The following is a 27689-nucleotide window of genomic DNA, read 5'->3' on the forward strand; positions in this document are numbered from 1 at the left end:
ACAGGGTGGGGAAATCCTTTCCTTGATCCACAGCGTCACAAATGAAAACTTGAGGAAAGAGAATTGCTTTTATCTCATGAATTATGTTGCATTGCACAATTTGCAGTTTTGGGTCAATAGATAAGAAATTACAACTGATTATACATATACTAAAACAGGCAATATACACAGAATATTAGATTTTAGCTGTTTAATATTGCATTAAAACAAATATTTTGCATTATAAACACACACATACACACAGTAAATATATATATATTGCAACATATGAATGATACAGCCCAGGAAGCCATTCAGCCCATCACATCTCTGCTATATTGGAGCTATATTAATCCCTGCTCTTTCTCCACAGCCCTGCAAAATTTTCCGTCAAATATTTATCCAATTCTCTTTTGAAAGTTACCATTGAATCGGTTTCCAAAAATTCTTTCAGGCAGTGTATTGCAAATCACAATAACTCACTACATAAAAGATTAACAGTGGAGGTTTCATATTGGCTGAAAGATGATATTGTGTTTTAATGTTTAAATGAATGCACGTTACTCAAGAGTTCAACTGCACAGAATGAGAATGAATGCACACTGTTGCTGCTGAGTCTGTCCCGGGTTACTGGCTGGGCTTTGGGGGAGAGGGGGGTTTACTGGGGGAGAGGGGGGCCGGGGGGAAGGGGCTCACCGGGTGGACTTCCGGGTCAGTGCTGCTCTTACCCGGGGGAAGCTGACTCCGCTCTGCCGCCGATCCGGTTCGTGCTGCACCCGGTCCAGCATCAGGTAAAGCGAGAACACGGCCACGCAGAAAATGGCGCCGCCGCAAACCGTCACCTGCTTCTTGAGCTTCATCCTGCGGGTGTCCCGGGATCCCGCGCTCCCGCCGCCGCCGCTGCTGCCCCTCGGGGTCGGCTTCAGCGGCCGCATCCCGCCCGCGGGCCTCGCAGGGACAGGGACATGGCCCACCTCCTGTCACAGCGGCCGGCCTCGGGGAACTGCAGCTGGGAGCGCAGCAACCACTGCACCCTCCTCCAGCCGGCACCGAGACTGCGCACTCATCGGGGACCGGCGCTGTGACTGCGCATTCGGCAGAGCCCGGCACCGAGAGTGCGCACTCATCGGGGACCGGCGCTGTGCGCACTCGATGGGCCCGGCACAGCGCCCCTAACGGCTTGGAGGAACAGGCCTCCCACAGCCCTCCTCAGGACATCCCAAAGTGCCCTACAGCCACTGGGGGTACTTTTTGAAGTGCAGTAACTATAGGAAACGAAGCAGCCAATTTACGCACAGCAAGATCCCATAACAGCCATGTGACAAATGACCAGATAATTTTTTTTTAAATAATGTCAAGACTTACATTTATATAGCACCTTTCATAACCACTGGAGGTCTCAACACACCACAACCAATGAAGAAATTTTGAAGGGTAACGTAGGAAACGTAGCAGCCAGGATCCACACATCAAGCTTCCACAAGCAGCAATGAGGGCTGCTGACTCACCAGAGAGCACACAAATCACAAAGCCTAGCAGACTAGTCATCCTCGTTTCGAGGGACTGACAATAAAATGACCAGATAATCTGTTTTTTGTGGTGTTAATTGAGAGATAAATATTGGACAGGACACCTAGTAGAACCCCCCTGCTCTTCTTCGATAATAGTGCCGTGGGATCTCTTACATCCACCTGGCAGACAGACAGGGCTTCGGTTTAACGTCTCATTCAAAAGACGGCACCTCCGACAGTGCAGAACCCCCTCAATACTGCACTGAGAACCTAGATTAGCCTAGATGTTCTGCTCAAGTCTCTGAATCTACGACCTTCCGCCTCAGAAACAAAAGTGCTACCCACTGAGCCACGTGCAGCTCCCATATATACCAGTCAATCTCCCGTAGCAATGCACACAGGAACTTAGGATCGCAGTGGTTAGCACCGCAGCCTCACAGCTCCAGCGACCCGGTTTCAATTCTGGGTACTGCCTGTGTGGAGTTTGCAAGATCTCCCTGTGTCTGCGTGGGTTTCCTCCGGGTGCTCCGGTTTCCTCCCACAGCCAAAAGACTTGCAGGTTGATAGGTAAATTGGCCATTATAAATTGCCCCTAGTATAGGTAGGTGGTAGGGGAATATAGGGACAGGTGAGGATGTGGTAGGAATATGGGATTAGTGTAGGATTAGTTTAAATGGGTGGTTAATGGTTGGCACAGACTCAGTGGGCCGAAGGGCCTGTTTCAGTGCTGTAATTTCCATTATAGTACGAACATAAGAATTTATATTGCAAAATGGCAATTCAGGAAGTGCATGTAGACATAAGATTTTTAAATATATCCTCCAGATATATTAACACTCCAGATGAACTGAGTGTTTTGCTTCTGATTGCTCCCATAGTTGTAGTATAAAAGTAGCCTGAAACTGGTGTCACAGCCAATCTGACAAGCAGAGTGAGGCGCTGTGGGCAATAGTCTTGCTCGGCATCACTTTAGAGTTACTTTGGGTTTTGATACTCAATTTACACTCCAGAAGTTTAGCGTTAGTGTAAAATCTAAACTGCTTCGTTGCCACACCAACTTGTAATGTGAATACTGTTACGACCAGGTGAGAAAGGTGTCTCGGGGTCTTTCTCAGCCTTCACCTGGTCTTATTGTAACAGGGTTTTGTTTTTAAACACACTGTTTTGAGCTCCCCCTTGGTGAATCCTTGATCACTGCTTTCCAATTATATGGCAAAGAAATAAGCACAAACAGGGCTTCTTAGGTTTAAAGAAGAAAAGTGAAATTTATTAAAACTTAAACTCTAATTCGGTTAATGCCTACGGATACACACCGCACCCTACGCTAGCATGCATACGCGATACACACATGCAAATAGAGACTGAAAAGAGAAGAAAAAGAGAGAGGTTTGAGGCAATCTTTGAAGAGGGGTTTTTGTTACTGTGCTTCGAGCTCGTTGTAGAGTCCTTGTTTGTAGGTGGATCTTGCTTTTCGTTGGGGCCCAGTATTCTTCTTAAACCTTGTTCACTGTAGGAGACTTTTTTCTCTTGGGGCTCATGTGTCTTCAATGGGTCTTCAGTTCCGTGAGAAAGAGATGAGAGCAGACAGGAGAGAGATGTTCTCAGTCCAGCAGCAAAGAGCTTTCTGTGTTCAAATTCAAAAAACTCAGGTTGTCCATCAGGTTAGTCATGTGACTGGGGGCGGGTGTGACTGCATCCGTTTGTGTATTCAGCCATCTTAGCAGTCAACCTGGAATGCGAGCTCCTCCACCTTCAACATCTGGTAATCAAAAGTCCACTGTGGATTAAATTGGAGCAGGGAGTGGTTCCTTTGTTCCAACACAGTCTGCTAGTAGGTACAAAAAATGTCTCTCCAGCCAAGGATCTGGTGTTGTTTTTCTTTTAAAAAGCAGGTTCTTTCTTTACTCCAGTAACAGTCTAAAAATCAATGCTTATGTGGCGAAATTAGTGAGCCTCATTCTTGGCGGGTGGAGCCCTGCATGACAATACACTATCTAAAGCACTTCACGGACAGTAAATTACTTTTTGAAGTCATTTTAGGCAAACAATGCAGACATTTTGCACCCAGCGATCTCTCACAAACAGTGATGAGGTATGGTTTATTTTATGGTGGTATTGGTTGAGAGAGAACTGTTTGTCAGGACACTGGGAGATGTCCTAGCTCTTCTTGAGCTGAATGTGATAGGGGAACTGCAGCATTTTTCTAATGGATGGGCTGAATGGGCTTCCCAAGTGTATCTATTTTCTGAAGTGGAGACTCCCAATCCAGTCCATATTATCAGCACAACTAGTCTGAGGGAGAGGCTAACAATATATATGTCTACAACTCAATTCTTAATTGCACTATACACTATTCTACAGCACAAGGTAATTAATTGGGTCTCTATTACATTCTCTACTACGGTACATCATCGCAACATATAAGCTAATAACGTGTAGGACTCCAGTTTAAGCTTTATTACATAGCAGAGTATTGTACTTCATAGATTAACATTTCTGTGGTTCATTTTCACAGTAGAATACAGTATGGTGGGAGCGTTTGAGGTTTCTATCATACTGACCCACCTGGGTGCATACAATAGAGCATTAGAAAGCCACATGTAAAGTTTCAATCAATATTCTCATTAATCTGTTACTGATTCTAACAGATCCTGGTGTTCTGATTTTAAGATTGAACATGTGATTAAAAAAAAACTAAAAACAGGCCTTTTTCAAAGCTCCAGCACTGTAAAATTCAAACAGGATGAATCAAGAAGAAATCTAAACGCAAATTAAAGAAAGCTGCTCGGGCTGGGTTTCTAGAGCTCAAGAGTCAGAATTGGTCTCGGCCACAGTTTTGACATCCCTGAAGTGTACAGTTCTAAAATCGAGGATAATTAACCCCAAGATAACGATTCAACATCTGTTAACATGTACAGGAGGATTGTGCAGGCAGGTTATACAATGGTTATACATTATTAATAATGTGGCCTGTACACGACCCAAAGGGCACCTTCAGTGACAGTGAGCAGATAAACCTCACAAAACAGGAAGACCCCGAGTTCAATCGCAGTCCGTGTTGTCTTAGCAGCTGATGCAGCAATCGGGATGCTATAATGGGCCTCAGCACCCATCAGGTTAAGGAAAGGTTAATAAAAAATGTTTCCAGGCTCAGCCACTGGATCACTAATCCAGTGATTCCTACTGCAAGTCAATGCTCTGGGTTGAGGACAGGGTTGGGCTCAGCAGTGATATCCCTCTGCAGTTGAATAGCTTTTCAGCATGGAGGCTGGTGACTACTCAGGTGAGGTAACAGATAGGGATCCGTTTGCCTGTACCTTCCCAGCAAGGAGCAGAGATCACTGGTTGGACAAAGGGGCAAGAGATAGAATGCCCGACGGAAATGAAGTCTCTTCTAGTTCGCTTGGGCCAATGGAATGACCCAATTTTCCTCGTAAGCAGTGGGAACAAAATGACTATACAGTCCTCAAAAAGATAATGTATTTTTAATTGGTTCTTTAAATGGAGCCTTCCCACACTGGGAAAGGGAGGCACTTGTGAAGAGATTTGTTTTGATGTCATTGGTAATTTCAATCCCACGGTTTATGAGACAATGTTATGCAGCGTCCATTGGTGACAGAAAGCCTCTTGGTCTCACTCCAAGGTCAACTGGGCATACACTGAGCAACTCCACCCCCCCCCCACCCCCCCCAGTTTGTTAAGGACCCTTTGTGAGATAAGTGCAGACAGCTTCATTCTAGTTCCTGCTGGATATGGGAAAATGTCGTGTTGGTGCAGTAGGGAGACTATTCTGAAGTAGAGACAGCAGCTTACTGTTGGAACAGTGTAAAAGGAGCTTTACTGTGTATCAACAACAGAAAGTTGCTCACCTGGCTGATCTACATTAAAAAAAAAACTCTTTGGAATTATTTTATTTCTTTTTTCTTTGAATGTGGGTACAGCTAGCGAGCCAGCATTTATCACCCATACCAAATAAAGCCTGGCTACCAAACCCGAACCTGACCACATGTGGCGGGTTCGGGTTGGGTCAGCTCTGTATTCGGCGTCCAGCATTCGGGCTCAGGTTGGGTCGGGCAGAACTGTTCTGTTTTGTTTTGTTTTTGTTTTAGTCTATGATGTTTTTCTGTTTCAAAAATATGTTTGTTATTTTCGGGTCGGGCATTTAAAAAGGACTCAGCCCAGGTCGGGTTCGTGTTCGGGTTGGTTGTTGTTGGGTCGTACCCAGGTCAGGTTTTAATTTTATACCCGAGCCAGGCTTTAATCCCTAATACACTAAGATAAACATTTGGTGTTACTCCCAGCTCTCTTAATCTCTGTAACAGAATATTCACACTGATGGGGTTGGGGTGACTGTTCAGATGAGCAGTCATTTCCACTTTCATCTCCATCTTTTCCTAATCGACACGAGCTCCTGGTGAACTGTGCTGAAACTTGGCCGTTTTTTCGGATCGTACTGCCAGCAGTGGCACATTATACTGTAAATCTCCTCCGGACAGGAATCAGGAGTACTGAGTCGATAGCCTATGACGAGGAACAAATAAATTCACAAATCAGCTGTGGATTTCCCCACCTGCTGGCAATATTTTTCCTTCTCTCCTAAAGGTGCTGTTTCTGGAGCTTGGTTCTGCAAACTCAGCATTACCTTATCCACATGAACATCCTCCATGTGTTACATTAGGAGGTAACATTCCTCACTGTTAATGACGAAAAATGGAATACTTCCCATTTTGGGCTTCACACTGTTCCCATCAATCACTCCCGGGACAGGTACAGCAGGGGGGTTAGATACAGAGTAAAGCTCCCTCTACACTGTCCCATCAAACACTCCCAGGACAGGTACAGCACGGGGGTTAGATACAGAGTAAAGCTCCCTCTACACTGTCCCCATCAAACACTCCCAGGACAGGAAAAGCATGGGGGTTAGATATATAGAACATAGAACAGTACAGCACAGTACAGGCCCTTCGGCCCACGACGTTGTACCGAACCTTTAACCTACTCTAAGATCTAAGTAACTACCTACCCTTCATTCTACTATCATCCATATACCTATCCAAGAGTCGCTTAAATGCCTCTAATGTATCTGCTTCCACTACCACCGCTGGCAGTGCATTCCACGCACCCACCACTCTCTGTGTAAAGGGACAGCATGGGGTTAGATATAGAGTAAAGCTCCCTCTACACTGTCCCATCAAACACTCCCAGGACAGGGACAGCATGGGGTTAGATACAGAGTAAAGCTCCCTCTACACTGTCCCATCAAACACTCCCAGGACAGGGACAGTATGGGGTTAGATACAGAGTAAAGCTCCCTCTACACTGTCCCCATCAAACACTCCCAGGACAGGTATAGCACGGGGGTTAGATAAAAAAAACGGGGATTAGATACAGAGTAAAGCTCCCTCTACACTGTCCCATCAAACACTCCCAGGACAGGGACAGTATGGGGTTAGATACAGAGTAAAGCTCCCTCTACACTGTCCCATCAAACACTCCCAGGACAGGGACAGTATGGGGTTAGATACAGAGTAAAGCTCCCTCTACACTGTCCCATCAAACACTCCCAGGACAGGGACAGTATGGGGTTAGATACAGAGTAAAGCTCCCTCTACACTGTCCCATCAAACACTCCCAGGACAGGGACAGTATGGGGTTAGATACAGAGTAAAGCTCCCTCTACACTGTCCCATCAAACCTCAGAAAGGACAGAATGAAAAGGTGAGTAGGTGGAGTTGTTTATGAAAAAGGGACCAACGTTTTTTTTTGACATGTTCTTATTGCTTCAAGATTCTCTGGTGTTAATTCTCTCACCTTGTTCAACCTCCTCTCGAGTTTGCTGATTTGTCATTGTTGGGTAAGGGGTTGAACCCAGAGTGAAAGTCTCCCACAGCAGCACACCGTAACTCCAGATGTCACTCTCCGTTGTGTACCTCCCTGTGATATAATCAACTCAGTAAATGAACAGAGTCAGAGTTTAAAAAGAGGGTCAGTTCGCATCAGAACAGCATTCATACTTTGCGGTCAAGATCTTTCATCGATTTTGATCAAAGGTTTACACCAGAAAGATGAAGTGTCCTTTACTCCTGCAGATGCTGACTGACCTGGGAATACAGGAATGGGAGGAGGCCATTCAGCCCCTTGAGCCTGTTCTACCATTCAATGAGGTCGTGGCTGATCTGTAACTGCCTTTGGTTCTTTAACCCTTAATATCCTTACCCAACAAAAAATCTATCAATCTCAGGTTTGAAATTTTCCATTGACCTCCAGCCTGAACAGCTTTTTGTGGGGGGAGAGAGTTCCAGATTTCCACTCCCCTTTGTGCGAAGAAGTGCTTCCTGACATCACTCCTGAATGGCCTGACTCGAATGTTAAAGTTATGCCTCCTTGTTTCGGACCATCCCACCAGAACAACATAGGGTAGATCGAGAGAAACTATGAGCTCCTTCACCTGCCGGTTCCCAGTAGTTACTGGATTAATTTAACCAAAACAAACTTTAATTGGGGGACTTGACAAATAAGAAAACAGCACACTTGTCTCTTGACGCTGTGTGACAGCGAAAACCGGTTATCGCGAGTTGGCATTTGGTTTTACAACCCGTTCTCCCCACCCCATTGATTTTAACGGAAATAAAAATGGGATAAGATGTGAAATTGATTTGATGTCACTCATTTTGAACTATTGTGCGAAGTCAGGACCTACGCTCCCAGAGTGTAAATGTTTCCTATCCCAAAACATGAATAAATAACGGGAAACAATGTGTAAAAAAGAATGCTGCTGGTCTGCCCTAACTTTTCAATTTGAGCTGAATAAACATCATGGTTTTAGGGTAGCATTGAGTCACACAAAGGGTCCCAGGGTTGATCCCTGGTCCGGGCTGAGTTAGTCAGTCAGCCTCAGTGCCTCTAGCGAGAGGAAGAGATAAAGAAATCAGCCAGTGGTCCTGATCAGTGCTCACTGCTGATCAGCGTGTATGCAGATAAGATCAATCTCAATTCTAGCATTTAGTATGGTTGATCAATTTGCGAAGACTCACTGCAGCGGCAGGTTGACTCAGTAATACTCACACTTATTAAATATGTGTTAAAATAAATTAGTCCAAGTTTTGCTCAACCATGAAACCCAAGACATACCATAATTGAGTGCCTCAGGTGCCGTCCATTTGATAGGAATTTGTTTCATTCCTCCAGTAGAGGAGTAGACCCCGTCCTCTTCTTCACGAGACATCCCAAAGTCACTGATCTTCAGAACATTCTTCTCAGACACCAGGCAGTTACGGGCTGCCAGATCTCTGTAACATAATTTAAATCAACTTCCTTTTCAGTTTGTGCAAAGCAAGATTCCACAAACACCACTTAAATAAAGGACCACACCTGTTTTTGTGATAACAAAAGCAAAATACTGCAGATGCTGGAAATCTGAAATAAAAATAAAAAGTGCTGGAAAATACTCAGCAGGTCTGGCAGCATCTGTGGAGAGAGAAGGAAAGTTAACGTTTCAGGTCAGTGACCCGTCATCAGAACTGGTAAAGGTTAGAAATGTAATAGGTTTTAAGCAAATAAAGTGGGGATGGGGCAAGAGATAACAAAAGGGAAGGTGTTGATAGGACAGAGGATCACAGAGAATAACTGACCAGAAGGTCATGGGGCAAAGGTAAAGGGTGTGTTAATGGTGTGCTGAAAGAGAAAGCGTTAGTGCAGAGAGGGTGTTAAATGACAGAATAATGAAAGCCCTAGCCACAAGGAAAAACATGGAAAAAACAGTGGGCAGGCACATGGCAAAAAAAATTGAATGATGAAATAAACTAAAATAAAATGAAATAAAAAAGTAAAACTAAAAATGAAAAAGGGGAGGTCAATCATGCTCTGAAATTATTGAACTCAATGTTCAGTCTGGCAGGCTGTAGCATGCCTCATCGGTAAATTCAGGTGTGGTTCCTCGAGCTTGTGTTGATGTTCGTTGGAACACTGCAGCAATCCCAGGACAGAGATGTGAGCAAGAGAGCAGGGGGGAGTGTTGAAATGGCAAACAACAGGAAGCTCGGGGTCATGTTTTTAGACTGAGCGGAGGTGTTGCGCAAAGCGGTCACCCAATCTGCATTTGGTCTCCCGATGTAGAGGAGACCACACTGTGAGCAGTGAATACAGTATACTACATTGAAAGACGTACAAGTAAATCGCTGCTTCACCTGAAAGGAGTGTCTGGGGCCTGGGATAGTGAGGAGAGAGGTGGTAAATGGTCAGGTATTACACCTCCTGCGATTGCAGGGGAAGGTGCCGTAGGAAGGGGACAAGGTGGTGGGAGTAATGGAGGAGTGGACCAGGGTGTCGTGGAGGGAATGGTCCCTTCGGAAAGCTGACAGGGGAAGGGAGGGGAAGATGCGTTTGGTAGTGGCATCAGGCTGGAGGTGGCGGAAATGGCGGAGGATGATCCTTTGGATGTGGAGGCTGATGGGGTGGAAAGTGAGGACAAGGGGAACCCTGTCACGGTTCTGGGAGGAAGGGGAAGGGGTGAGGGTAGAGGTGCGGGAAATGGGCCGGACACAGTTGAGGGCTCTGTCGACCACAGTGGGGGTAATCCTCGGTTGAGGAAAAAGGAAGACATATCGGAAGCACCGTCATGGAAGATTGCATCATCAGAGCAGATGTGTCGGAGACGGAGAAACTGGGAGAATGGAATGGAGTCCTTACAGGAGGCAGGGTGTGAAGAAGTGTAGTCGAGGTAGCTGTTGGGCTTATAATGAATATTAGTAGACAGCCTATCCCCGGAGATGGAGACAGAGAAGTCGAGGAATGGAAGGGAAGTGTCGGAGATGGACCATGTGAAGGTGAGAGAAGGGTGGAAATTAGAAGCAAAGTTGATAACGTTTTCTAGTTCTGGGCGGGAGCAGGAAACGGCACCGATACAGTCATCAATGTACCAGAAAAAGAGTTGGAGGAGGGGGCCTGAGTAGGACTGGAACAAGGAGTGTTTGACATATCCCACAAAGCGACAGGCATAACTAGGACCCATGCAGGTCCCCATAGCAACACCTTTTACTTGAAGGAAGTGAGTGGAGTTGAAGGAGAAGTTGTTCAATGTGAGAACAAGTTCAGCCTGGCGGAGGAGGGTGGTGGTGGATGGGGACTGGTTGGGCCTCTGTTCAAGGAAGAAGTGGAGAGCCCTTAAACTGTCCTGGTGGGGGATGGAGGTGTAGAGAGATTGGACGTCCATAGTGAAGAATTGTTTTTGTGATTTGATTGAGGGATAAATATTGGCCAGGACACCAGGGAGAACTCCCCTGCTCTTCTTCGAAATAGTGTTGTGGGATCTTTTACATCCACCCAAGAGTGAGGGCCTCAGTTTTACATCTCATCTGAAAGATGGCACCTTCAACAATGCAGCACTCCCTCAGTACTGCACTGAAGAGTTAGCCTGGTGCTGAGGTAATGCAGATTAAGAATCCCTCTACTCTGTCAATGTGACATTCTAGCATTTCCCATCCCAGCCCATCCTGCAGCCTCTGAGACTGCAGCTTAGAACCAAATTGTTTCATGTTATTGGCTGTCACCCAGGAATCGACCAAAAATAAACTCAGCAAGGTTAAGGAATCTTCATTAGAACAGTGTTCTATTGCAAAACCTAATATCCCTCACCTAAGTGAGCATGACAATAAATGTGATTCCAAACACAATAAAAAAAATCCTCAGGCATTTGTTATTTCATGGTATAATCCTCAGTTCTACTCTCCACTCTCTGTGCCCCCATACTGAGGCGAGAATAGAGCCTGCAGACAGACCACGATCATTGACTTGAGGTCATTCCCTTGGTGATGTCTCAGTTTGACTGTTCCATCCCTTTCCTGCCTCTATTTGCCTACAAATAGCGACCTCATTCCCAATGTGTTGCAGATGAAGTGAGAAATTAGACTAAAGTGCACCTTCACAGCGAGTGGCTGAACTGGACAGGGCAGGACATTCACAGGTTTAATTCCCAGTCTGAGTTGAGTCATACAAATGTACAGCACAGAAACAGGCCATTCGGCCCAACTAATCCATGTTTATACTCCACATGAGCCTCCTCCCACTCCCTCTTCATCTCACCCTATCAACATAACCTTCCATTCCTTTCTCCCTCATGTGTTTATCCAGCTTCCCCTTAAAGACATCTCTGCTATTCACCTCAACCACTCCCTGTGGTAGCGAGTTCCACATTCTCACCACTCTCTGGGGAAAGACGTTTTTCCTGAAATCCCGACTGGATTTATGAGTGACTATCTTATATTTATGGACCCTAGTTTTGGTCTCTCCCACAAATGGAAACATTTTCTCTACATCTATCCTATCAAACCCTTTCATAGTCTTAAACACCTCTATCAGGTCACCCTGCAGCCTTCTATTTTTTGAGAGAAAAGAGCCCCAGTTTGTTCAATCTTTCCAACTAGTTATAAACTCCCAGTTCTACTATCATTCCCATAAATGTTTTTTGCACTATTTCCAAAGCCTGTATCCCCTTTTCATAACATGGAGACTAGAGCTGTGAACAGAACTCCAAGTTAATAAAATAAAAGCAAAAAAGAACTCCAGTTTAGCTGGTCACCACAGGAGTGGCTGCAGGTGAACTCCAGTTGACCTCAGTGTCCCGGGCTAGGGATATCGTGGAGAGGATCTGCCTAAATTTCCAGTTATGTTTGAGAGCCAGTGGCCGCAGTTGGGTGAGAATTGGTGTCAATTATGAAGTTCAGCGTAGTCGAACAGCTAGCAAACACTTGAGAGTCAAAGCTCATAGATGAATAATGGCCGTTATGGGGAACGTACTGGAGGGTACCTAGCTGCCATGAATCTACTCTCTATCCACCAACCTCCTCCATCATCATCTTCAGGAGTGGGAAAGGACGAATTTGGCAACCAAGAAGCGGGAACCAGGCACAGTGACAAGCAAACCAACAATCAACCCAATGCATGACCCCATGACTATTGTATGGTTAGACCGGTTCCCGCAAGCTGTCCTCTACTAACCTGTGGATGCAGTGTTTGCTTTCCAAATAGGCCATCCCTGCAGCAGCATTCTCCGCCATCTTTATCAAGTCCTTGGTGCTAAGATGATTTGCTTCGTTGCGTAAATATGTCAAGAAATCCCCTCCTGAATTGGGAAAGTAACAAGTGTAAAGGCTTGTTTCTTGAAGTATGAACGATTTGATAGAATACAGCAGAGATCTGAAACTGTTACATCTCTAACATCTTACAGTTCTGGCGAAGGGTCATCGACCTGAAACATTAACTGTTCCTCTCTCCACAGCTGCTGCCAGACCTGCTGAGTATTTCCAGCACTTTCTGTTTTAATTTCAGATTTCCAGCATTTTGCTTTTGAATTAATGATTTGATAATGTTTAGCAGTGATTTGAAGTCTTGCAGCAATTGATGATGTTTAACAGTGATTTAACAGTCAGGCCACTGGGAAATTGCCCTGATCATCTGCGAATAATGCTACAAGACCGCAAACATTTACTGGAACAAGTAGACAGAGCCTCATGTTTAACACCTAACCCGAACGACAACACAGCACTCTCTCAACACCGAGTTATCAGCCAAAATCATGGGCTCAAGTCCTGGAGAGGGGTTTGACCCCCACAACCTTTTGATTTGGAGGTAGGAGGTGAGCAAAACTGCCAATCCTAAAGAGATTACATCGAGTCTACTGCACAGAAAGTGTCTATTCAGCCCCGGTCTCTACTAGTGTTTTTGTACAGAGTTGACGATGGAACAGATTGTGGATGATTTGTGGTTGGAAAAGGGTTTGAAAGGTTAAATGACTTTCTTTCGGCTCCACTTAACTCCTCTCGCCGTCAGTGCCTTAGTGCTCGACTCCCTCACCTTGTACCAACTCCATGACAATGTAAATTGGCTGTTTCTGAGTGCAGACTCCAATCAGTCTGACAATGTTCGGATGATCATATTGCTTCAGGATTCTGAAAAAAACCCAGAAAGAATGTTAAGATATCGTCCTTTTCTTGAACAGCCGACCTGTCACAGGCAGTTTACAATACAGAAACAAGCCTGCCTGGCCAGCCATATTGTGTTTATCCTCTCACAGGAGCACCATTCCGAATCCAGTGTGTCTGCTCTGTTCCAATATTCCTTCATTCCCCCTTCCCTCAATCACCTATTTGATCTATTCTTCAATATGTCTCTGCTTCAATCACTAATTCCACACCCCTGCGTACTACGTTTCTCATACTCTCTGTCCTAAATGTCTGGTCTTGTTCTAGACCCCTCAGTCACTGGAAACTGACTGTTTCTCTTAGCTCGGTCCCATCCCATTATCATTGTAACTTCCTCTAACATATCACCGCATAATCTATTCCAGTCTGTGAAAACAGCCCCAATTGCTCACATGATTTAGGGACACCAATGAGCGGTCACTCCCAGCACTGGACACCAATGAGTGGTCACTTTTATTGCTGGTCACCAATGAATGGTGACTCCCAGCACTGGACACCAGAGTGGTCACTCCCATTGTTGGACATCAATGAATGGTGACTCACAGCACTTGACACCAATGAGTGGTCACTCCCATTGTTGGCCATCAATGAGTGGTCACTCCCAGCACTGGACACCAATGAGTGGTCACTCCCATTGCTGGACACCAATGAATGGTCACTCCCATTGCTGGACACCAATGAGTGGTCACTCTCAGCACTGGACACCAATGCGTGGTCATTCCCTTGCTGGACATCAATGAGTGGTCACTCCCAGCACTGGACACCAATGAGTAGTCACTCCCATTGCTGGACACCAATGAATTATCACTCCCATTGTTGGACACCAATGAATGGTCACTCCCAGCACTGGACACCAATGAATGGTCACTCCCATTGTTTGACACCAATGAATGGTCACTCCCAGCACTGGACACCAATGTGTGATCACTCCCAGCACTGGACACCAATGGATCGTCACTCCCAGCACTGGACACCAATGAGTGGTCACTCCCAGCACTGGACATCAAGGAATAGTCACCCCCATTGCTGGACACCAATGCATGGTCACTCTCAACACTGGACACCAATGAATGGTCACTTCCATTGTTGGACACCAATGAATGATGACTCCCAGCACTGGACACCAATGAATGGTCACTCCCAGCAATGGACACCAATGAATGGTCACTCTTATTGCTGGACACCAATGAATGGTGATTCCCAGCACTTGACACCAATGAATGGTCACTCCCAGCAATGGACACCAATGAATGGTCACTCTTATTGCTGGACACCAATGAATGGTGATTCCCAGCACTTGACACCAATGAATGGTCACTCCCAGCAATGGACACCAATGAATGGTCACTCCCAGCAATGGACACCAATGAGTGGTCACTCCCAGCAATGGACACCAATGAGTGGTCACTCTTATTGCTGGACACCAATGAATGGTGATTCCCAGCACTTGACACCAATGAATGGTCACTCCCAGCAATGGACACCAATGAATGGTCACTCCCAGCAATGGACACCAATGAATGGTCACTCCCAGCAATGGACACCAATGAGTGGTCACTCCCAGCAATGGACACCAATGAATGGTCACTCCCAGCACTTGACACCAATGAGTGGTCACTCCCAGCAATGGACACCAATGAATGGTCACTCTTATTGCTGGACACCAATGAATGGTGATTCCCAGCACTTGACACCAATGAATAGTCACTCCCAGCAATGGACACCAATGAATGGTCACTCCCAGCAATGGACACCAATGAATGGTCACTCTTATTGCTGGACACCAATGAATGGTGATTCCCAGCACTTGACACCAATGAATGGTCACTCCCAGCAATGGACACCAATGGTCACTCCCATTGCCAGACTGCAATACAGTCCTGTGGATTGTCGAACCCAATCTTCTGTAAAACACCAGATTGTTGGTGACAGACACACAGCGATGGCAATTCCCGTTCCAATATGTTACTTATATTAGATATGTTATTTAAACAGCATTAGAACATCACCAATAGGGCACTCCTGGACCGGCCTTGATAATTACACCATGCTAAGGGTCAGTTGGGAGTTGGTTTGCCCAGCCTTTTCACTGTGTGTTACACTGGTTGTACAGATTATTACTTAGCTGATAAAGCAGGGATCAGAGACCACATGTATTGCCTGCAGCACTGACCTGGCCTCCATAAGGAACTTATTCTTCTGATCAGCCGGCAGATTTTCACGGCACATCTTCACAGCCACTAGAGTGTTGTCATTTTTCATTCTCCCACTGAACACTTCGCCAAAGTTACCCTGTGACCAGAAGGATTAGGAAAGATGGGTAAAAGTCACCAAACCCTCACCCCTCCCCACCATGCTCAACCCGACAGATACCTCCAGATACAGCAGAACCTACTTCACCAAGAAGAACTTGCATTTATATAGCACCTGTAATGCAGTAAAACATCCCAAGGCACTTCACACCAACATCATGACAAAATTGGACACAAAAGCCACATGGAGAGATATTTTGACAGGTGGGGAAACTTGGTACTCAGTGGTAGGTTTTAAGGAGCATCTTTGAGGATGAGAGAGAGGTGGAGAGATTTAGGGAGGGAATTCCAGAGCTTGGGGCCCAGGCAGCTGAAGGCATGACCGCCTGTGGTGAAGCGATGGGAATCGCGGGGGGATGCACAAGAGGCAAGAATTGGCGGAGCGCAGAGATCTCGGAGGGCTAGAGGAGGTTCCAGAGATAGGGAGCGATGAGGCCATGGAGGGATTTGAAAAGAAGGATGAGACTTTTAATATTGAGGCATTGCCAGACCGGGAGGCAGTGTAGATCAGAGAGCACAGGGGTGATGGGTGAACGGGACTTGGTGCGAGTTTGGACACAGGCAGCAGAGTTTGAGATGAGCTCAAGTTGACAGTGAATCTCTGGGGTATTGGGAAGGAGAGGGGATGGAAGGACAAAGTATGCAGTTGCACACACACCAACAGCTCTCCTTACCCAAGTAGTAATGAGAGAGCCTGGACAGTGAGCACCAGCAGGCACTTCAACTGCAGAAGCCATCATTGGGTCCTTCCTAGTCTGTACAGCTCTGTTTTTGCAGCTGAGCTTTTTGGGAGAGGTAGACCCAGCTACCAATTTTATACAATATGGTGTGGGGTGGGAGGTAGTGGAGTGATACTCTGTGTAAATGTTATCAGGCATTCAGGCAGCTCCCAGGCACTTACCCGACCAATTCGATCTCCTATTAAGACATCTTCATGGTCTAGTACCCACTTGTCCTATAAAGAAATGCACAGCGTCAGTACAGTTTAAAGGCCCCAGCAGCTGTCCCAGTGCTTCACCCAGGTGTCTTCAAACTATTCGACTGCAGAAACCATCACAGTTTGCCTGATATCCACAGTAACTAGACAGTGGTTAGGAGTAGGGCCACTGTCTGATTTTTCTTATTCCTAATGCAGGAGCACGATAGCCTCCAACCCAGCACCATTAGTCCAAACTGAGATCAATTAACTTTTCAAAGTCATTCGAACCAGGAAACATTTTCTATGTTTGGCTTGCTGCCACACCAGACAGTTTCTTTACCTCCTCATTCAATGTGGGAATTCCCTAAAGGGTTATAATTGGCATGGTACATTACTGCGTGCTTTAGTTTTCTGAGGTGAGAGACAGAAAGAGTAAGAAATAGATTTAGTGGGAGAAAGAGAGATAGAAGGGTTCAGGGAGCAAAAGACAGAGACAAAAATCGCGAGGGAGAGAGGGAGAGGAATGAGAAAGAGAAATTCAGAGCAAGAAATAGATTAAATGAGAGAAAGCAAGAGATCCAGAGTAAATGAGAAGAGTGAGAGAGAGATCTTGGTGAGGTTATCATTGGTAGGAGATGGTAAAGTGTACCTTAACAATTGGTTTGATCAGGATGGCTCCAGTTTTCTTGGTGACAGGTTGTCCGGTTTTCAAGAGGTTGTCGATGAGGAGAGGGATTGTGGGAAAACTCTCACCATCAAATCGATACTGGGACTGTTGAGAAACAGCAGTGAAGTGAGGAACAGAACGGGATTCACACAATTCCAAGCTCAGCTTTTACCAACACACACCATTACTTGAAACTGGCAACCAATTTTCCATAGTTTGTCTTAACTCATATAAAAAATATAGTAATCATCTTTTCATTACAGTCTGAAAAATAAACACTAACACTGACTGGTGTGAATGCCATGTTTCCATGTCATCATTTCTAGAATTGCACGTTAACACAAGTTGTATTCATTGTGTTCAGTATACATAGTGTAGCATACACAACATGGTGTACCTTGCTCATTGTACATGGCATATTGCATGTGACAATGTTTCACAGGAGAGACAGAGTAATGACTCCACCTACTGACGACATAACTATGGAAACAGCTTTGTTCACTGCTTTCTCTCTCTCCATTCCCGAAGGTACGGAGTTGTGTTGGGGTTCAGTCTACAGGTGCCCCGTTCAAAACCTCACCCTTCGTTTTTCCAATCTTCCCTTTAGGAAGGTGCTGACTCTTGCTGGCTCACTGATCCACAAATACCCAGGTGGCCAACCTTCATGTGTGAGCCTACACTGTACACCTCAACAGGCTATTCTACCCTAGAGGCATCACATCCGAGTATGACCACTGCCCTCAGCTGATGGCCACGCCCAGTGGCAAGGGGAGGGATCACTATAGAAGGACCACAGTCCCAACTCCTGTCACCACTGATTCTTTCCTCTTATCCAGGAATACTGATGCCAATTTGAACTCTTCTACCTTGGAACTACTCATCATTCAGCACTACTCAAGCAATCACTTAACATCAGCTGCAGGGAATAAGAGTCCTGGGGGAAATTTCTAGAACACTGCCCTTGCTGCCGCACACTGCCTCTCGTACTTACATCTACATGTTGAATGATGAAATGGCGGCACTGTCCTGCAGACATCACGGACAGAACATACTCCCCCTTGTTCTGGCTCTCACGCACAAGGAAGTCCCCCTCGTTGATCAGGAGTTGCTGGGTTTCCATCCGGGGAATGGCACCGTGATACCAGGTCTGCTGGCACAGAGGCTTCTGCACGGCTGGTACAATTGGCAGGAGGGGAGGGAGCTGGAATGAGGAGGATATATCTCGTCAGAATCACTTACTCGATGGGCAGTGATGGCCTCAATACCCCAGGCTTCAATCCTTAAGAGTTTCTTACAAATGTAGTTCTGAAGAAGCTGTCTTTGGGATTATGGAAGTCAGTAGGGAATCCAGCAGAGGATTAAAGTTTATAACATATTCTTAGTGCAAAGTTAGAGATTGGAATAAACTCCCTCCATTCCAATAGGATAATTAACTTGAGGAATTATGAAGCAGTTGGAGTTGTAACAACTGGCCCCAACACTCCCGAGCTAGGAAGTTGGGTTGGGAGGTCAGGTAGTATCCTGGGGGGTTGGGTTGGGAGTTGAGTTCATATCCCTGGGGAGTCGGGTTGGGAGATGGGGTCATATCCCTGCGGAGTTGGGTTGGGAGATGTTCATATCCCTGGGGAGTTCGGTTGGGAGATGGGGGTCATATCCCTGGGGAGTCGGGTTGGGAGGTGGGATAAGATCCCAAGTCTCTCCTGGGATGCTGAGAGATTTTTCCGTGGCCAGGAGGGTGGACTTATCTTGTTCACAGCGAGAGTCTTTGGTTTGATTGAATCTTAGCTCAATGTGTTTGAGTATAAGAGAATTTCCAAACACAACAGACTGTTTGGTGGCTCATTTGGGCAGTTGAGCAGCTCGATTCTGTTCATGATCAACCCATTTCGGCTTATAGGAACGGAAGAGGCCATTCAGCCCTTCGAGCCTGTTCTGCTGTTCAATTAGCTCATGGCTGATCTCTATTCGTATCTATCTGTCTTGGTTCTGTCACCCGAGTACCTTTACCTCAAAAAGACCTATCAAGAATCTTATGTTCGGAATTCAGGAGAAGATGCCACTTACACTAAACTTGGGTTTGAAGAGTCCGGAGAAATGAGTCTTCAGTGTTTCCAAGGTTAAGGTTCTGACACTATCTTTCCCCTTTCAAAGGAAGATAAACAGTTTAGAGCAGAATCAAAACTGGCAAATGTTGGAAAGACGCAGCAGGTTCTGTAAAGATGAACAGCAGGTTAAATGGTTCAGGGTCCTAGGATGGGTTGGAGTGTTGGAAATATGGCCAGTGCCATTCGCTGTTTTCCAGCCACATTGTCGGATGATCATAGAAACATAGAAAATAGGAGCAGGAGTAGGCCATTCAGCTCTTCGAGCTTGCTCTGCCATTCATTATGATCATGACTGATCATCCAACTCAGTAACCTGTTCCCGATTTCGCCCCATGCCCTTTGATCCCTTTAGATCCAAGAGCTATATCTAACTCCTTCTTGAAAACATACAATGTTTTGGCCTCAACTGCTTTCTGTGGTAGCGAATTCCACAGGCTCACCACTCCCTGGGTGAAGAAATTTCTCCTTATCTCAGTCCTGAAAGGTTTACCCTGTATCCTTAGACAATGACCCCTGGTTCTGGACTCCCCCACCATCGGGAACATCCTTCCTGCATCTACCCTGTTAAGTCCTGTTAGAATTTTATAGGTTTCTACGAGATCCCCCCGTCACTCTTCTGAACTCCAGCGAATATAATCCTAACTGACTCAAACTCTCCTCATACGTCAGTCCCACCATCCCAGGAATCGGTCTAGTAAACCTTCGCTGCACTCCCTCTGTAGCAAGAATATCCTTCCTCAGATAAGGAGAACAAAACTGCACACAATAATCCAGGTGTGGCCTCACCAAGGTCCTGTATAATTGCAGCAAGACATCCCTGTTCCTGTACTCGAATCCTCTCGCTATGAAGGCCAACATACCATTTGCCTTTTTTACCACCTGTTTCACCTGCATGCTTACCTTCAGCGACTGGTGTACGAGAACACCCAGGTCTCGCTGCATATTCCCCCCTCTCAGTTTATAGCCGTTCAGATAATAATCTGCCTTCCTGTTTTTGCTACCAAAGTGGATAACCTCACATTTGTCCAAATTATACTGCATCTGTCATGCATTAGCCCACTCACTCAACTTGTCCAAATCACCCTGAAGCCTCTCTGCATCCTCCTCACAACTTACCCTCCCACCCAGTTTTGTGTCATCTGCAAATTTGAGATATTACATTTAGTTCCCTCATCTAAATCATTAATATATATTGTGAATAGCTGGGGTCCTAGCACCGATCCCTGCAGTACCCCACTAGTCACTGCCTGGCATTCGGAAAAAGACCCATTTATCCCTACTCTTTGTTTCCTGTCCGCCAATCAATTTTCTATCCTTCGCAATACACTACCCCCAATCCCATGTGCTTTAATTTTACATGCTAATCTCTTATGTGGGACTTTGTCGAAAGCCTTCTGAAAGTCCAAATAAACCACATCCACTGGCTCCCCTTCATCAACTCTACTAATTACATCCTCGAAGAATTCTATTACATTTGTCGAGCATGATTTCCCTTTCGTAAATCCATGCTGACTCTGCCCGATTCTACCACTTTTCTCCAAGTGCTCTGCTATAAAATCTTTGATACTGGACTTTAGAATTTTCTCCACGACCGACGTCAGGCCGACTGGTCTATAATTCCCTGCTTTTTCTCTACCTCCCTTTTTAAATAGTGGGGTTACATTAGCTACCCTCCAATCTGTAGGAACTGTTCCAGAGTCTATAGAATCTTGGAAGATAACCACCAATGCATCCACTATTTCTAGGGACACTTCCTTAAGTACTCTGGGACGCAGGCCTTCAGGCCCTGGGGATTTATTGGCCTTCAATCCCATCAATTTCCCCAACACCATTTCTCTACCAATACTGATTTCTTTCAGTTCCCCTCTCTCACTAAGCCCTGTGTTCCCCAACGTTTCTGGTATGATATTTGTGTCCTCCTTTGTGAAGACAGAACCAAAGTATCTATTCAGTTGGTCAGCCATTTCTTTATTCCCCATAATAAATTCCCCTGTTTCTGACATTTGTCTTCACCAATCTTTTTTTCTTCACATACCTATAGAAACTTTTACAGTCAGTTTTTATGTTCCCCGCAAGCTTGCTCTCGTACTCTATTTTCCCCTTCTTAATCAATCCCTTGGTCCTCCTTTACTGAATTCTAAACTGCTCCCAATCCTCAGGGCTGTTGTTTTTCCTGGTATAGGCGCCAGGGAGAAGAATTTCTGATGTGTCCTGATGGAGAGACTCCTCAGTATAGGCTGTAAAATAACCCCTTTAGTGTGTAGCCCCTTCAGCAGTCCCAAGAAAGGGTCTTCATGGATTGCATAGTACTTACAGCACAGAAACAGGCCATTCGGCCCAACTGGTCCTTGCCAGTGTTTATGCTCTACATGAGCCGCTTTCCACCCCTCTTTATCACATCTTATCAAATATCCTCCTTTTCCTTTCTGCCTTGGATGTTTATCCAGCTTCCCCTTTATATGCATCTATACTATTCACCTCATCCACATTCTCACCACTCTCCGGGTAGCGAAGATTCTCCTGAATTCCCGATTGGATTTATTGGACACTGTATTATTTATGGTCCGGTAGTCTCCCCAACAAATGGGAATATTTTCTCTTCATCTACCCTATCAGGCTCACTTTTCAGTCTTCTCTTTTCAGGAGAAAAAAGCCCCAGCCTGTTCAGCTTTTCCTGATAATTATAACCTCTCAGATCCGGTTTCAACAAACACAACAACTTGCATTGCTATAGCGCCTTTAATGTAGTAAAACATCCAAGGCGCTTCATGGGAGCGTTAATCAGACAAAACGGGACGCTGAGATATTAGGACAGACGACCAAAAGCTTGGTCTGAGGTCAGTTTTTAAGGAGTATCTCCACAAGTGTGAACATTTTCTCTACAACACCCGATACTTTTCTCTTTTCAGACGCTGAACGGCCTGTCACAGCTTCCTGGCATTTCCTGCTTTGCTCAGTCAGAATTCCAGCTGAACAAACTTGAAAAGGACAAACTTGCACCACTTCACAAGTAACTGATTGGCTGTGAAGTGTTTTGAGACTTGCTCACGGCACTATAAGTTGCTGCGAGGAAACACAAGCTCTTTCTTTCTGTGTTGACCAGACTCACGACTGAGTTGTTGGAATATCTGTCCTCCTCTAAGTACAGGGCTGGCGGGGGCTCCTTATCTCCCAGCTGCTTCAGCTTCTGTACCAGGAGCAGCCGCTGCGCCTCCAGCCTCCCCTTATTGCACAGTAACACCTGGACCTGCTGTCGGCTCTCCTCCAAGGCACATTTCTTGCTGAAGATGTAAACACTGCAAGGGAACAGATCGAAAGCATTTAGTGAGAAAGAGACACAGCCAACACTAGAACATAAGAACTAGGAGACTAGGAGCAGAGGAAGGCCACATGGCCTTTGGAGCCTGCTCCGCCATTCAATATGATCATGGACGGTCTTTCACCATAATGCCACCTTCCCACCCAATCCTCATATCTCCTCAGTGTCCAAAAATCTATCAATCTCTATCTTGAATATACTCAATGATGGAGCATCCACAACCCTCTGGGGTAGAGAATTCCAAAGATTCACAACCCTCTGAGTGAGGAAATATCTCCCCATCTCAGTCCTAAATGATCAGTCCCTTATCCTGAGACTGTGTCCCCGTGTTCTGGACTCTCCAGTCAGGGGAAGCAGCCTCCCAACATCTACCCTGTCAAACCCTCTAAGAATTTCATATGTTTCAATGTGATCACCTCTCATTCTTCTAAACTCCAGGCAGTAAAGGTCCATTCTACTCAATCTCTCCTCACAGGACAGCCTCTCGCAAGAGACATATCAAGACGTGGTGTAGAGATGGGTGGCACAGCGAATGAGCACACTGACTTTCTCCCTCTCAGGCCAGTCTTTTGAAAGTAGAGCAGGATGATGTGGTGAGACTCTGCCAGCTGAATATATACTGGCCCCATGTGAAATGAGTTTGGCCAGTCTCAGCATCGTTCCTCATATCACAAAACTGACAATCTCCATCAGTGGCTTGTCCAATGAGAGAGTGTGGGCAGGGATGGGGAGAGGCTAGACAGGAATATTGGAGAGACAGCAATAATCTCCGGGGCTTCCTAGCGACTGGCTACAGGGTGAGTGGAGAGCAGACCTGTGGCGGTGAGAGAGCAAGAGAATAAAACAACAAGGAATGAGGGTGAGTGGGAAAATGAGAGAGAAAGACAGATAGAAAGTAGGAGAGAGAGAATGAGAGACAAAAGACAGATGGTGCCAATGGGATTACTGGATGGTGAGTAGGTGGAGTTCATCTACAGAAAGGGAAAACCTTGCTGTACCTAATGGTCTTTTCCTATTTCTCAAAGATCTGTTATCATGAAACTCACAAAAGCCTGTTAAAAAATGTCAAAAGAGACTTTTCACTCTGAGACTAGGCTGTGTTCTAATTCTAGAAGAGATGGTGAGCTTTGGTCAGTATTACTGGATTCAGAGTGTCTCCTGACAACGCACATCATGTGCAAAGTGATTGCCAACATCATCAGTGCGTCTGAACGTTTGCCAGCTTGCCAGTAGGAATCTGTGCATGAGTGCACTGATGTCACCAAGCAATGACGCCAGATGTAATGACATTGTTGCTTCATCCCTCAATGTCTGCAATCGGCACCTCCATTCCCCGCCAACAGTACCTTGCTTCGGCTGTTCACTCCTCCACTCAGCCACTCGCTCCCCACCTCCTCTACTCAGCCACTCGTTCCCCACCTCCTCTACTCAGCCACTCGCTCCCCACCTCCTCACCCTCAGCCACTCATTCCCCACCTCCCCCACTCAGCCACTCGCTCCCTACCTCCCCCCACCCCCAGTCACACGCTCCCCACCTCCACCACCCCCCCAGCCACTTGTTCCCCACCTCCCACCGATCCTCAGCCACTCACTCCCCACCTCCCCCGACCTTCAGCCACTCGCTCCCCACCTCCTCCACTCAGCCACTAGCTCCCTACCTCTCCCCCAGCTTCAGCCACTCGCTCTCCACCTCCACTGCTCCTCCCCAACCACTCGTTCCCCCTTCCTCCCTTAGCCGGGGCAGGGAACGAACCACCGAGGGGTGATGGGGGAACGCAGGGAGTGAGCGGCTAGGGGTAGGGGGGAAGTGGGAAGTGAGTGGCTGAATGGGGGAGGTGGGGAGCGAGTGGCTGGGGGGGCGGAGGAGGTGGGGAGCGAGCGGCTGGGGGGGCGGAGGAGGTGAGGAGCGAGCGGCTGAGTGGTGAGGCAGGGAGTGAGCAGCGAGCAGATGGGGATGGAAGGGAGCAGGATACTGTTGGGAGTGGGATGGAGGCGCGATCGCAGCATTGAGGGGTGAGGTGTTTGGGTTTAATTTGTTTTTTGTGATAAATTGAGCAGCGCCATCTTTAATCCTGGCAGCTGCCTGAGACATCGCAGACAGTGACATTTCAGTGGATGAGGCTGCATTTGCGCATGTGCCAGCACTGCACCACCTAGTGGTTGCATTGTCAGCCTATTGGATTTTCTCACCGTGACTTGCAGCCACTCGACTGTTCCTCTGCTGTTATTTCTGTGGAGATCTGTCTGATAGTTGTCTGTCGGTTGTCAATGATCTCTGTCAGAGATTGCAACTCTTCCTCAATGGATGTTAGACTAGGGCAATAAATAACATGAATCTGTACAATATCTACCAGGAATATAAGGAAATAGTCCCACTCTCACAGTCCAGACATCCCACTTTATTACAAGTGCACGAGTATGTGCACATACACAAGTTCACAGGCACATGCAAATATGCACACACGTGTTCCCACACATGCACCAACACTAACACGTGCACACAGACACACACACTAACTAACACACAGTAGTCTGGAGATGTGTAACTCACCTGTGTTGCACTGACTCAATGGTCAGATCGTTGAGCTCTAACTCTCCCACCTGCAGGTTATCCAAGTCTTCCAGCAGGCTAGTGTCAAAGGTCACGACTGGAGGGGGCTCGGCCACTGACCTGTCCATTAGGGCAAAGAATTAAACAGATTCACAGTGGGACAGAGCAACAACAGGCCTTGTTTGGGAGTTTCAGGTGGAACACACTTGCAGAGCCCTTCCCAGGTGCAGTGTCAAAACATTCAGGCCAGGAAGGTGCTGCTATCAAACCCTGATCATTGCAGAGTTAGATGCGGGGGCTTTAACGGGGGTAGTAACGGTGTCCCAGCAGAGCTGGATTTGGGGAGAGGCGGAAGTCAGCCAGGGTTCTTGCTCACAGTGACCCCACGTCTGGACACTGGGCTCAGCTATGATGAGCTCTATGGTTGAATAGCCCCAACAATAACTGGCCGGGCTGACATGTGAAGTGTGGCCATTGAGCAAAGTACTGGACAGGGACTGACTAGTGCACCCAGCAAGCAGGAGAGGAGGGAGAAAACTATTGAATAGCCCCAATTTCACTGCACAAACATTGCTGTAAATATTGGGAACAAGATACTGCAGCCCTATCAAAACGGTGGAGCAACAGAGATGTGAGGACTGAAAGTTGTATGCGCTGGAAGCTCAGACCTGTTTTGCTCGATGAAGCTCTCGTACTCTTTGTGTGGGTCAATGGCCTCTATGGCGTCACTGATCTCCCGGTGAATGCTCACCACTTCCTCCTGTATCAGACTGGTGATCTCCTGATATTCCTGCAAAATCTCTTTACTGTGGAAACAAAGGCAACAGATGAGGAGAATGCAGTAAGTGCGCTGCCCCCCAATCAAAGATATTCCACCAGGGTTCAAACTGCCAAATCCCCCAACCTCCCCCCAAAACCGACAGGTGACCCACTGAAGTCTGGGTCCTCACCAAAATCGTGCGTAGAAATTCTCCACTCCTGATATTCAGTTCCACTGGCTCCAACAGATCTGAATATTTGGACGGGGAGATGTATAACAGGCGGCTGACGTGATACTTGTCAGCTTAGTGTCATCAACCAACATATATTTCCACCCCTTGTGTGATGATTTGCCAGTTAACTGGATCAGACTCTTGATGATCAGCATTCAACATATTTTTGCTCTTACTCCTGTCTCCATCTAAGGTGCTGATGCTGAATGGACTGTGTGTTCCCCCGGTGTTGTCGAAATCTCCCACATCTCAATCAAGCGGCCTCATAGTCCTTGGGTTTTAAGCAGGAACTGTCAGAAAAGATACCGCAGGGATAACTAGCTTGTGGGAGTCAAGTGCTCATCACAAGGGCACTTCATGATCTTTCGGTGTCAGCTCTTCCTATCATCAGGACTCACTCTACTTTGGATTGTTCACCCACTAATAGGGAATGTGAGCTGGGGTTAGACCATCGTGAGACTGGGTAATTTTACACGACTGATGATGTGTTGTTGCAGTGGTAATCCTGCTCAGTACGAGAGGCAGCACAAGTTCAGACACAGACACACAGACACACAACACACACAGCGCACACAGACACACAACACACACAGACACACAACACACACAGGCATAGATACACAACACACACACAACAGACACACACAAAACACACACACACAACAGACACACACACAACACACACAGACACACAACACACAGACAACACACACACACAGACACACAACAGACACACAACACACAGACAACACACACACACAGACACACAACAGACACACAACACACAGACAACACACACACACAGACACACAACAGACACACAACACACAGACAACACACACACACAGACACACAACAGACACACAACACACACACAGACACAACATTTAGACACAACACACACAAACACACAAACACACACACACAGACACACAAACACAGACACAGACACACAACAGACACACACAACACACACAGACACACACAGACACAACAGACACACAACACACAGACACACAACAGACACACAACACACAGACACACAACAGACACACAACAGACACACACAGACAACAGACGCACAACATACACAGACGCACAACACACACAGACACAGACACAGACACACAACACACACAGACAACACACAGACACAGACACACAGACACAGACACACAACACACACAGACACACAACACACACAGACACACAACACACACAGACACAACACACACAGACACAACACACACAGCCACACAACACACACAGCCACACAACACACAGACACAGACACAGACACACAACACACACAGACACAGAACACACACACAGACACACAGACACACAACACACACA

General features: G+C 46.4%; 2 protein-coding genes across 7 annotated transcripts in view; both read right to left on the minus strand.

Moving 5' to 3' along the window:
• Positions 1 to 2641, minus strand: part of man2a2 (mannosidase, alpha, class 2A, member 2) — a 44513-nt gene extending 41872 nt beyond the window's left edge. For all 6 annotated transcript variants that reach the window (XM_068015602.1, XM_068015597.1, XM_068015600.1 and 3 more), the window contains exon 1: positions 708 to 2641. In XM_068015602.1, the coding sequence (XP_067871703.1) occupies positions 708 to 914 (207 nt within the window). In that variant the 5' untranslated portion in view covers positions 915 to 2641. The remainder of the gene's footprint in view (positions 1 to 707) is intronic.
• Positions 2642 to 3919: 1278 nt separating this feature from the next.
• Positions 3920 to 27689, minus strand: part of fes (FES proto-oncogene, tyrosine kinase) — a 70682-nt gene continuing 46912 nt past the window's right edge. Inside the window, exons 6-19 of the mRNA XM_068015603.1 lie at positions 26010 to 26147; positions 25342 to 25461; positions 24981 to 25103; positions 22581 to 22767; positions 19431 to 19508; positions 18358 to 18567; positions 17349 to 17471; positions 16682 to 16735; positions 15642 to 15760; positions 13341 to 13435; positions 12486 to 12609; positions 8622 to 8779; positions 7302 to 7424; positions 3920 to 6011 (exon numbers count right to left, since the gene is read on the minus strand). Of these exons, the coding sequence (XP_067871704.1) occupies positions 5869 to 6011; positions 7302 to 7424; positions 8622 to 8779; positions 12486 to 12609; positions 13341 to 13435; positions 15642 to 15760; positions 16682 to 16735; positions 17349 to 17471; positions 18358 to 18567; positions 19431 to 19508; positions 22581 to 22767; positions 24981 to 25103; positions 25342 to 25461; positions 26010 to 26147 (1795 nt within the window). The 3' untranslated portion in view covers positions 3920 to 5868. The remainder of the gene's footprint in view (positions 6012 to 7301; positions 7425 to 8621; positions 8780 to 12485; positions 12610 to 13340; positions 13436 to 15641; positions 15761 to 16681; positions 16736 to 17348; positions 17472 to 18357; positions 18568 to 19430; positions 19509 to 22580; positions 22768 to 24980; positions 25104 to 25341; positions 25462 to 26009; positions 26148 to 27689) is intronic.

The sequence above is a fragment of the Heterodontus francisci genome, chromosome 35 (genome assembly GCF_036365525.1).
Source record: "Heterodontus francisci isolate sHetFra1 chromosome 35, sHetFra1.hap1, whole genome shotgun sequence".
Taxonomy (NCBI): domain Eukaryota; kingdom Metazoa; phylum Chordata; class Chondrichthyes; order Heterodontiformes; family Heterodontidae; genus Heterodontus; species Heterodontus francisci.